The sequence below is a fragment of the Hylaeus volcanicus genome, chromosome 6, assembly GCF_026283585.1.
Source record: "Hylaeus volcanicus isolate JK05 chromosome 6, UHH_iyHylVolc1.0_haploid, whole genome shotgun sequence".
In the NCBI taxonomy this organism is placed as follows: domain Eukaryota; kingdom Metazoa; phylum Arthropoda; class Insecta; order Hymenoptera; family Colletidae; genus Hylaeus; species Hylaeus volcanicus.
In genome coordinates this window covers 2,275,231-2,287,679 of record NC_071981.1, presented here as the reverse complement: position 1 = coordinate 2,287,679, position 12,449 = coordinate 2,275,231, and the positions used below count along the sequence as shown (strand labels likewise).

The 12,449-nt window shown below is 50.0% G+C and overlaps 1 protein-coding gene across 4 annotated transcripts in view; it reads right to left on the bottom strand.

The window, feature by feature from the left end:
• LOC128878833 (probable JmjC domain-containing histone demethylation protein 2C) overlaps positions 1-12,449 on the bottom strand; it is a 257,594-nt gene that overhangs the window by 89,236 nt on the left and 155,909 nt on the right. For all 4 annotated transcript variants that reach the window (XM_054127388.1, XM_054127391.1, XM_054127390.1 and 1 more), the window contains exon 8: positions 7,780-9,823. In XM_054127388.1, coding sequence (XP_053983363.1) covers positions 7,780-9,823 — 2,044 coding nt within the window. The remainder of the gene's footprint in view (positions 1-7,779; positions 9,824-12,449) is intronic.

The following is a 12,449-nucleotide window of genomic DNA, read 5'->3' as shown; positions in this document are numbered from 1 at the left end:
GATAAACAAAATTAAACTAGTTTTTAACCTCTTCCTGTACCATTTAGAGTGACGAGACTCGGGCCGGAAACTGATGTCTATGTTTGGCGCGAGTATTTGTTTACGATCCTGGCTTGTGATATTCATGTTCGCGCCAAAATCTTCATCACGAGTCAGACTCGTCAATGTACGGCAAAATTCACTTTTGCATTGGTGCAACTACGTTATTCCAGTTTCCTGTAAATTCTAATTTTGCTCCCCACTGTTCCAGATCGAAACACAAAGATTCGTGGAACCGCGATCACCTTGCAAAATGTTTCGAAAATCGAGTTACTATTCTTGCTCTATGCCACCTGGAAACGGTTCGAATCCCATCGCTATTTGGGACGTTGTCGGGGAGTTTCGTAGTTTCCCAGAGCAGTTACGCTCGAAGACTCAAAGTCAAAGTTCCGTCTCGTCGATGAGTTGGCGCAGCGTGTCGCAAAGTCCCGTACAAATCGCTCGGTCGACGCTTCGTGCAGGGTTTCTAATGGTCGCGAGAGAGAAAGGGGACGCTACGGTTCTAAATATAATTCGTCAGACGCTACGCTGACCAGCCGGATGTTTTCACGCGACGAGCACCTGCTGCGACGCGTCACCGAATGACGAGGAAAGCACCTAAACCTTCAACTATCTACATCTCAAAGCTTTTTGCGCTCGAGGCACTTTTCTATAGAATCGAATCCAGTTATTTTTAAAATAAATTTCTTTACATCGAGCGCAAAGGGTTAACATCTCTTGGAAGTCGGTGAAACTTATGGTCGAAGCATTTTTTCCCATGAGCAACGATTCTTTAAACAACCCCTTGAAATCTAACTCTCTAATGAAACATCGTTCCTCCGTCGAAATAATTCTGTCCACTGCTCTAATTCTAATCAATAGACATAGAAAAAAATCTCAAAGTTACCCTAGCATAGCATCCAGAAATGAAAAAAGAAAATAAATCAATCCCCGCAGTATAGATTCAGCAGACGGTGGGAGCGTCTAATTCGCAAAATCGCAACGACGAAAGGAAAATTGCACGTACGCATCTCGACACCGTTCTTTCAACATGGTAATTGAAGTAGCGGCTCGGTTTCGCTACGCCATTGCCGTGGATCGCTCCGAATACGCGGATAGAAGAGAGAGAGAGGCTCGCTAGTAATTATTAACCCGCAGTGACTCACTAGGTTGAGGACCTTTATGATCCACGCTAATGGGACCCATCGCTTCAGCCACTCCGCGTCGAGCTGCGAACGCGCACGCACGCGTGCATCGCGTGTGCGTGATGCGTTTTATGGCTCTCGGCCACGCAAATCTCGTTTTGCGTTCTTCCACTCGTGAAAAGCCTCTCACCGACCGAAGAAAGGGTTGGAAGGTGCGCTCATCTTTCTAACGACCTCTCGAAATTAGAAGCTCGATGATACCGACCACGGCTTCTCCAAATATACACGTAAAAGAATTATTTATTGACCGTTCTGCCTGAAATCAATCTAACCACCGACTGTCCTTTCCATTGGAATATTCCAAACTATACACAGACAGCTAACATAATGATATCGAAATTGTTTCGAAGCTAGTCTCGAGGCTTGATTAGTCCTGCTCGTCTCACAAACCTTATTAAATCAACGCACTTTCTGGCTCCATTCAGTCTGAACCGCTAAATCGTAATTGCCAGTCTCTATCGCAAGATAAATAAAGCCGGAATGGGTTAAGCTTTCCGTCCGTTGGGTGCATTTAGCCTCGGTGCACCGTCCCGAGTCGATCCACGTAATTTACCATTATGCAAGAAGAGACGTCGCTAATTTATAAATTCATTTATACGGGAAGACCGAGGAACACGTGAGACGCGTCGAGAATTGTTAATTGCGCTGTCGCACGCTCCGAGGCGCCCGAGACGAGGGAACGTTTCGGAATCAAATATTTATGTCTGATCCGGCGTGTTCCTGGCGGAACGTCGCTTCTATTATAGTAGAGGAGCTATATTTCGCGCATTATTATACACTCGGCTATTTGTGTACGCGATTTCGAGCCGAGAATACACAGTCTCGGGGCTGGATTCCACTCGTTAAGTCAGTGACCCGAATAGAGCCCACGTAGGAGGAAACAGGAAGTCGTTGACGCAACGCTGATTTTTCTGCCGACGCGATGGAGAGTTCAATGGAGCCGAACGAACCTTCGGAATCGGTTGCACGCTGAATTTCCTCTTTACCTCTCTCTGTCCCAACGACTCGAGAGATTGTGTACAGGTACTTTTTTTTTAGTCGAGTAACTTCTTTAAAAAACTGTTTACGTTAAAGGGGAAAATACCGAATATAAACCATGAACTAATTAAAAGGAATTAATAGACTGAGACTAGTCTCTACTTTACTAAAGGGCATTCGTAACCCTTTGAAACCCTTCAACCGACGCGATAAGACTCTCTCTCTCGGAATCTTTCCCGTGCAACGTTCCGTTGGCACCGTTTCAAGTCCTCGTGAACGTCTTCCAGGTGGATAATTAGTAACGCCTACAAAAAAAATTTTCTCCCTGGCGTAAAAAATTAATTGTTCTTCTTCCGGAAGAGCAGTAGAGAAGTTTTAAATGGATGGTAGCGAGTCGAAAGTTTCGAGTTTTACGTTTTTCGGCGTTGATTAAAGAGATAGCGTGCTCTTATCTAGAACTTCTTGAAAACGACGACGTCTTCTCTATTTCCAATAAAACTTTAAACTTCTGTAAAAAGTCCGGCGTTTTCGAACATTGTAACTTTAACTCTTTCCGACGATGGTAATTCTAGATTAGGATAGATTAATCTTCAGTGGCAGATGGACGTGCGTCGAGTTTGATACAGTTAAATCTCGTTAGATGCACTAATTTCTATACGGTCCAGGATACGTGATCATTGTTTGCCGACGAGCTTCGAACGTAAAGAAGGACACCGAATAAAGAAGAGGACGGAGCGAAAACATTCGAAAATATACGAACTCTACGATAAACGCACAAGTTCAGTCCCGAGCTTGTGCATTTAAAGGAGACTTTACTGTACCAAGCTTCATCGAGTCGAAAGGTTAAAAGTCGAGTTAAAATGTCGATGGTTACAGGGTTATCGACCCCTTTTCATAATTTGAAATGGAAACCACATGTAGATCGTGTAAATACGTGCTTACTTCGTTCTGATATCGGTAACGAGGAAGTCGCCACCGTCGCCGATGCGAATAAACAAACGGATGTATGCCAGCAGAAGCGATTTGCGGATGCCACGTCGAGCGTACTCTGGTTTCACGGGTGGCGTCTACTACGTTACGCCAGATTCGGAGCGTGGAGTGGCCACGACCGTTGATAGGTAATTACGAGTCAAGAGAAAGGAGCCAACAAAACCGAGAGAGGGAGAGTTTAACAGACAGATTCTGCACGCATGCGCGTGACGAGCGTGTAAACCGTCCACGCTGATGGACGTGTGCCACGTGAACCGCATAATGAGTGCCGATCGTTGGCTGCTCGTTCTCGCCCACCCGACCTCCGATCCTCGTCTCCCGTGAGACGATAACGCGACGACCTCGAGATAAATTCGTCATCCGCGGTGTTCAATGGCACCTCGACCCCAACCGACGAAAGAAGAAAGTTTGTTGCGCTGCCAATTGGTTGCGCAATCGCTCCGAAATGTCAACGAGGTAAAAGGATCGTTCCTGGCCGGCATCGATCCCATGGAAACGATGTTCCTGAATTTCTCAGAGTGCGAAACGAACAGAAAACGAAAGATTCGACTCGCAGAGGGTCGAGGAATATACCTCTTTTTGCGATCCAGAGATGGTAACCCCATCGAACGAGATCACGTTCAAACAACGAGGCATTAACGACGGTAGGGGGAGATGGTTTAGGAAAAAGTGCGAGCGTCCAGTTGCGAGACCATACTTCTATGCAGATGCGGTCCTTGAGGAGGCTGCGGGTTCTCCGGCGGAGGGAGCAACGATTCTTCTTTCCTTCTCGCTGGCCAGCCGGCTCCGTATTTTTATAGCTTCCTGCAGAGCATTCCTGTCCGTCCTTTCCCTCCGTACTGGTTAGCGAACGGTCTCGGACGAGGTCTTCCAGCGATGAAGAAAAAGATCGGCGACGGAGCCAGAGGAGGTAGAATAGACGCCGAGCCTGACCTTGTGCCCAAATGCCAGTTTCTGTAGCCACAGTCGCCGATTGCTTCTCTCTGTTCCCTCGTCGCTCTGCCCCTCAGCGCGGAAAGGTCGACGAGGGAGGTGGGGAAGGCTTGCATAAGCGTTAAATCGTGCTCGTTACACGGAGAGGCCACGTAATTGAACGTATTTGGAGCAGAATAACAACGCGGCGCCGCGAGCTCGAGTTTCTTCGAGGAAAAAGCCCCAAATCACCGGCTCTTCCGCCGCAGTCGGACTCCTTGCTCGATCGGGGCACGCTTGACACGAGCCACTTCTCGAATCGGTTGCTAATGCGCGAGTGGGCTCGAGGTTGGAACCAGAGATGTTTCAGTGGAAAGTCTGGGTAAGTGCAAGAAAATCGGGACCCAAACATTGCAGTTATCCAGTCGAGATTTCTATTTTGTGGTTACATTTGGCTCGAGGGAAAGAGAAAGAGGTTCGAGAAAGAAAAGCAGTCCTAGAAACACCCCTAGTAAGAGAAGATGGGAGCAATGATTTCTGCGTTAATGGAATCGATAGAAAAATCATGGAGGACTATATTTACCTACCAAGCACTAGGAAAGTCTACAACTCGTTGAATCCGCGAGGCGAGAATTACGCGCGGAAGAACTCCGACACAGGTCTTACTGTGGACCCTGTAATACTGAGCCGTGTACTCCAGACCACCAATTAGGTGCTTCATAGAACAGGCGCCGAGCGGGGTCTTCGAAGGCCTAGATTTCGAGCGAAATTACGTGGTTCCAGGAATCTCTCGAATTTCACGCGCCGAACCAGCACGCTCGGGGCACGGGTTTATCGATCGTCTAGAGCCGATAACGACCGTCGAGCCGCGCTAAGGTTTCCACGATGCACGAAAACCGACGAAACCGGGGAGAAAGCGCTCGGTTGGGAGTGCGTTCCGCAGGGAGCAACACGAACATCGCCGTGGTTAATGAAGATTTCGCGTGACATCGGAAAATACCAGCTGCAATCAATCCTGGATACGTGTTTCGGCGATTTCGTTGGAAAAATCGTTCAAGGGATAAGGCACGAGAGCGCTGTCTCTAAATTAACGTTTCCTACTAGCGCACGCTGCTCTGAAAACTGTCTAAAGATTGCTAGATTTATAGGAGCATATTTTTGTTTCCACAGCGCAAAGTAAAACGGTGTTAGACACGAGGTACGCTGGAACGCACGCGTGGCTGTGATAGCCTGAAATTGCCAGAACCTATGACCGACCACGTCGCAATTTACCCGTTGATGTTCGTCGTTAAGTCAATGATAGGCGGCGAAAAAGAGCGCGTAGGACGAACGGCACGGTTTCCCTGATGAAACGAATTTACGTGGCGTCGGTTGGTCTCGACCAGAGACGAGCAAAATTTCGTTCGAACGACGAGTGAAAATAGCGACTCCAATTCTTGTAATTATATTAACATTTTTACTCGACCAAGTAGAAAATTGTTTACCTTCATTCGTGGTTTGAACGTCGATCTAGATAAGAATCCTGCCGATTCGTACCCTCGGGCTGCCGCCGTACCGCGAATCGAACGAGCTCGTCTCCTCGACCGGTTTCGCGGAATATCCAGCATTTTTGCAGAGATAAACAAACGGGAGGAAGCCGATCCGCGTCCAGCGCGGGGCCGGTTTATTTTCGCTGGGGCCGCCGCGGACAAACAAACTCGCGGAGAGAGGGCTGTTCAATACCAATGTCACGGGAGAGAACGCGTAATCGCGATGGTGCAGGGCCACCCTCGAGCCATAGTTTTTCTCTTCTCTTTTTTTTGCAAAAGGAGACCGTGAATCACGGACTGGCGTTTAGGAGTCAAAATAAACCGTTGTAAAGTTACTTCACCGCGGGGTATTTCGGGATACCTGAACTCTTTGTTCAAAGGGGTAGACGCAGTTGCCAAAATTTAGAAGGTCATCCCTGAGGGGTAACCCTTTGCACTCGAGGCCTCTTTCTGGTATTTAAATGCTTTCTTAGCATTCTATGCCCAGGAATGCTAAGCTTAGATTGAATTTGTGATTGGAAAAAAATTTGAGATTTGAAAATCAGGTCATGTTTATGTTGGACATTTATATTCAAATAAATATATAGACAACAGAGTAATGTTCCACTGCGTATTTATTATGGATAAAAACAAAACAAGGTAAATATAAGGTTAAGTATGTACAACGATGCGAGGTTGCTAGTAACACGGTCAGCTAGGCAACCTCTCGATTTGCAAGCGCGGATAGAACTGCCTGTCGTACAAAATTCGAAGCTGTTCCTCGGGTCGTCTTCGATACGCAGGTAGTCGACAGCGTCGACGAGTGTCCTGATTGTGCGAACACGGTTTATGACGCTAAGCCTAAATTGCCGTGTTAGGCTCACGTACCGAGTGCGTACAGTATTCAGAGGAAGCAAAAATATCTAGCTTCCCCAATTCCCTTCGTCGGCGACGAACTCGGTGTCGCATCTGGCTGTGTTGTTTTTCCTACAGTATTCAAAATACTAGTTGATTTTAGCTGAAATCCAACAGTTTACATCTTCGAGAATTATTTATGAAACTTCGAGTTCTAAAGGAATGAAACCTTACCAACTATTATTGCTGGTTGATTTACTGCGTCGAACTACTTTACTCAAACTATTCCGTCTATATAATCATCGTCGCACCACGATAGATGCAACGATGTCCTAATGAGAATTTCGAGTCGCTCGGTTCGATTACCGAGGCAGGTCCCGTCTATCGCAATAATCCGACGGAAGTTGGCAGCGACTCGCAGCTGGCGCCCGGAAACACACGCAGGTACACGCACGGACGCGTCCTGCCCCCCTCTCCCCAGGCCACTTTTTCGTCTCCACCTTCTTATAGTCGGCAGTCACGCGAGAGCAAACAAAGAAGGCTGAAAAGGTTCGAGTCGCGCAAGAAACGCTGCGCGCATCTGCCTCGAGGCGTTCGCATTCTCCGTTTCCTGACGGGACGAGGTGCACGCAAGGTGCGAGAACACGAAGGGCAAAGGGGCCAATCAACACAGGGGCGAGAGATTTTTCTCAAGGCGAGAGGGTTCTCGAATTATTTACTCCCACCCTGCAAGCCTCTTTTGCAATTCTAGTTTCGGGGTGATCCTTTATTGGTACGTTTGACCCGCAAATTTAGATTTAACGTATTTGGAAGTTGACACGTTCCGTGCCAGGTGTACACATAAATATATTGATTTAATTTCCTGGGAACATATGTATTATGACAAATTTACTTCTGTGACACATCAGCACAAGAATGAAGCACAAGTGGTACACGACAACAACTGGTTTAAACAAGCTAACTACTTAAGGATCGATGATGTGATGAAATATTGTGTGACGATACAGACAGTTCCATAAATACCCGCTACAAGTTTCACATTCCCAAATAAATGTTTCATTATAAATATGTATATAAATAAACTTTACACTTGTATATATGTATTTATGACGAAAAATTGATTTGGAAACATAAATGCCTCATCGTCTAAATTAGACAAATTTCTTGGATGAAAACATTGAATATCCTGATCAAGACAAGATCCTGACAAGTTGGGCAAAAAGGGCTTGGCACGGAACGTGTTAAGATATCGCCGAGATAAAACTGTTCTTCTTATCAGAAATTGGTGGAGTAGAGAGAGAGATGGGACTCACCGAAGCATCCTCTCCCTTTCGATGAGCTCCTCGGGGTTGGGCTGGGTGGGTCCGAGCAGGGCATGGGAGAGCGGCGGGTACCTGGGTGATCTCCAGAGCATTTCCGATGCCACCGCTGGGTGATGATGTCCTGGTGGTGCTGAATTCTGGTAGCCGACCGGTGGTGCCGTGGCGGCAGCGGCGGCCGCTGCGGCCGCGGCGGCTGCGGAACTCGGGCCGGTGTTTGGCGGCGGTGCCTGGGGATGCGCCATGAGTAAGGACGTGTGTTGAACGCTTTGCACGTGCCAGACCCTGGCGGGCGTCGCGGCGGCCGCGGGTGCCGCGGACGTGGTCGTTTCGTCGACGCTGAGCGCGGAGCTTCTGCTGCCGCTCCTCTCGTCGCCGGAACCGGCGCTCCTCAAGGAGCTTACCCCGCTGTCGGAGCCGCTGTCGCCATAAGCTCCTGTAGCGGCGGCGCTGCCAACCGCGGCACCGACTGCCCGGATACCGACCGCTGCTGGCACACCGGCGAGGACACCAGTTCCAGGTATACCGGCCCCCGCCTCCACTTCCATGAGGCCGGCCTCATCGCCGCCCCTCGATGCGTGGGACTGCTGTTGCACCTCGTGGAGGCTCGACGGGGCCAACTGATGGTGAAGCTGGTGGTGCTGGAGGGGACTGTTCGCTACGCGATGCTGATGAAGCTGCTGCTGAGACTGATGCTGCTGATGCTGTTGCTGGCCGTGATGGTGTATCACCGGGCTGCTAGAGGCGTATCGTTGCTGCTGGTGGTGGTGCTGCTGCTGCTGCAACGCCTGCTGTTGGTGGTGTTGATGGTATTGCTGAAGGTGGTGGTGATGGTGATGGAGACCAGCGCCCGGCGGTGGCGGCTTGTTCAATCTCTCGGCTAGGATGACAGGACTCTCGTTGTGCCGGTTACGCTCCTGCTCCCGCTGCTGCTCCAGGAGCAGGCTCTGCCTGCCAGAGCCGCCGCCGCCGCTGCTACTTAGCGGACTCAGTCTCTCCAGCACGGAGCCTGAGTCCTGACTGCTCGACTCCAGCAGCTCGACGACCGATTCGACGCTCGCCGCCCTCGCGCCGTTCACGCTGCCCACGCTATCCTCCGTGCCTAGCTCGGTGGTCGGCTCGGTCCTTCGCGAGCCCCTGTCCTCTTCCTCTTCGTCCTGCTCCTCCGCCTCCTCTTCCTCCTCCTCCTCCTCGACGCCCTTTGCCTTCGACTTGCTCGCTGGCTTCAGCAGCTCGACGCCGGCATCGAGGAGGACTCCAGCTTCGTCACCGACCGCCGAAGAGTCGACTAGCGATCCATTCGCGTACACCTGTTCCTTGCTCTTCTCCCGCCCCGCCGTTCGAACCTCCTGTTCCGGGTCTAATCGATTCTCTTTAGGGTCCGAGTCGCCTCCAGGGTCGACCTTGTCCGGAGGTGGAGGCTCCGGTTCCCTGTCCCGTTCTCTGGACTGACTCTCCTCGTTTTCCTCGAGCTTCTCGACTTCTCCCTCGGCCCCGTCTTGCTTCCTTTCTTCCTCCTCGGTTTCCTCTTGATCGGAGCCGGTCTCCTCGCTACTTTTTCCCTTCCTCTCGGACCTAAGCTTTCTGCCTACGGGACATGTCCTCAGCCTCTTGGTCAGGGGGTCGCAAGGCTCTTCGTCCTCTTCCTCGGCCCTGTCTTCCTCCGACCTGCTCCCCAAACGCTCTTCCTTCTCGCAGGACTTTACGTTCGTCGAGCGATCGAGGTCTACCGACTCTGTTTTCGTTTCTTGCCCACCCGGCCTTGGTCTCCGTCGTACCGGTCGCTGCGGTGGACTCTCGACAGGACTCTTCACCGCGGTACCGCGTTTACGTAGTTTCGAGGCACTGCTGGACGCGCTGTTCGCCTCCTCCAATACCGTCCGCGGTATTCGATTGCTGGGTCTCCCCGATGGCGGACCCTTGTTCTCCCGATCCTCTTGTCGCGTCGACAGACTGCTCTCGGTGTCCTTTTCCGACCTCTCGCGACTGGCGCCCTCGCTCACGGGTCTTCGGCGACTGTTCCGCGATGTGCTCTTTTCTGCAACAAGAGTTACAAAATTGGGTCATGTGCGGAAAAAGTGGCAAGAGAAATTACACCCTGGACTTACTTTTCATTCACAAATTTACTCGCGACGAACAAACGGTCATTTACGAAACGATACGAGGTTGTTTATAAATATGATACAATTAGGTTTCGAAGAAGCGAATGTGAGAGCAAATGTCTGTGTGTGTCGTGAAACACTGTCTTGCGCAAGTCTACCGACCGCGTGTCCTGTTCAGCTCTCGCGAGATCCAGGTTTAAGTGTATGCAATTTAGATGAGAGTTTGGGCTCATTTTTGAATCGGCGCGCTTCAGGTACGCGGGTCCGTAATTAACGCACGCGTGTGATCAATGTCCGTTGCTCGGATGTTGTTAGGGACAAACTCCGAACAAGCGAGTCCATTTCGTAGGGTCGTATTACGTTGTTCGGCGCGTGTAATTGTGGTTATCGATCACGGGCTAGACGCACTCGTGACCGATACTCTCCGCGGTGAGTGGAAGCCTATCGGCGTAGCCTTGTTCAACCTTGTCGATTAAGGTCGATCGATTCGACGTAGCTGGTCGCCGCACCGGCTGTTCATCACCCGCAGCAATTACGGAGGAGGTTCGTTAATCTCTTCGATACACGCGCGCAATGCGCCGCATAATTTGACGACCTTTGAAAAAGGTTTGTTCCCCGGGTTCTGCCTCCCGACACGGATAACCGTGAAACTATGCGGGTAACAAATCGCGCGTCTCTGTTGCAATGGGAATTCCAGCTGGACTTAATTTCCGATCTACGCTCTAAGGTTCGTCCCTTTTCTCGCGAAATGAAATACGAGGAAATTGGATCACCGAAGCCTTACAGAATCATCGACCAGAATGAGGAGCAGGACGAACCAATTGCGGGAACATCCAACGATCCGCAACTAATCTCGCGGACACGTATTTCACGAGATCGACCTTCGAGATGCGCAGTGCGCCGACGTGGCTCTCATCTCCTTGACCCCGATCGGACTCGCCAGTTCCAATATTCGGTAGGGAACGATCGCTGCATCCGGGAATTAGTGTTCCGGGCCGTGTTCGTGCCGTCCTCGGGGAGTTCAAGGGTCTTCGGTTAGCGTCGTAGAGACACGACAGTGGCACCGGGGACAATTTATAACGATGCATTCCCCGGGCTGGGCTCATCGAAGAACGATAGGAGAAGATGAATCAGAGATCAGAGATGAATATGCAGTGTTCGGGAATCTCCCGAACGTAGATTTATTTTTATATTAACGCAACAAAACCATTACCAAATTTTGTTTTCCTATACTTTACCGATGCTATTAATTCAACAAAAATTCGACGACTATTCAGAATAACAGATAATAGCCTCGGAAATCAATTGCACACACGGTGCAACACTCTCTGATTAGGGACTCCTCTCTTTCTTACCACGTTAAGACATCGGAGAAAATCGGTGATAAGGAAACGTTTGGTATTCCAAATCGAGGGAAATTGGCTCGAGACTGGCGGAATCTAAGAGTCCGGTTAATCTCGTTCGAGGAAGTTCGTTCGCCAAAATCGGCCGTTTCTTGGCTCGTGGGGTTTATCGAAACGCCATTGACGATCAACGTTTTACGGGTAAATTAGGCAGCCGACGAGAGGCTTGGCATGGGGCCTGCGAGTCTCGGAAGAAGAATAAGAAAACCGGGAAGGAGGTCTCTGGCGGCCGGCCAACGCTTTTATTTTTACACCCGGGGTCCCGGTGTCGTGCTCGCAGTGTTCGCCCTCGTGCGATCGCCATTTTCCCCAGCTTTCGCACGAAAATCTCCTCCGTCCCGTTGGAAATAAGTTTATCAACAAACGCGCGGGAGATCCTCGTGGCAGGGTGCTCCGGCGAAAATAGACCAGCGCTAAAATAAGCGCGCGGAACACGAGACGCTCTCGACGATTTTCTGACCCCTTCCCCTCTCCGTTGCCTTCTTCATTCACCGACTTCGACATCTCTTCGAGGAAATTGGCACATACGCGTTTACTTTCTAAATTACTTTCGAACTAAAATAAACGAACCTCGGAACGAACGGTGAACTCTGGATAACTAGAGCACCGAGAACCGGACGATTTGGTTACAGTCATCCGAGGCTCTATGTATTTTACCATAGCCTGATTCGTGGACATTGTTCACTGAGAAGCCCGGGAACAAAAGTAACGTTAGCGACAAAGCGAATAGACAAGTTTCGAGACAGGAGGGTCAACGGAATAATCGATGCGAGAGGGTGGGCGTATTGTCAACCGACAGGACAACCAGGGGCTACCTGTGCGCGACGTTCAGATTTTGACAAAGCGTTTAAATGCCCGACAGACTCGACCAGCCGGATCTAATTTCATCCCTGCGAGACCTGGGTCAGGACGAGTCGATATCCATCCAAGTGGGGGCTCGGCTTTGTCCCCTCTGACAAAGACCGTCTATATAGTTGTTTTTCCGAACTCTAGCCTTTTCAAAGGGCAACTCCTCCGAGCACCTCTTCGTAGACACGGGGAAATCGGGATTAGGAAAACAGACTGGGAACCGAACATTCTATCAATCAATTTTTGGAAACGTTACTATTGGCTTGTCTGGAAAATTCATGCCGATTTTTTGTAGGTGGAACAGGTCTGA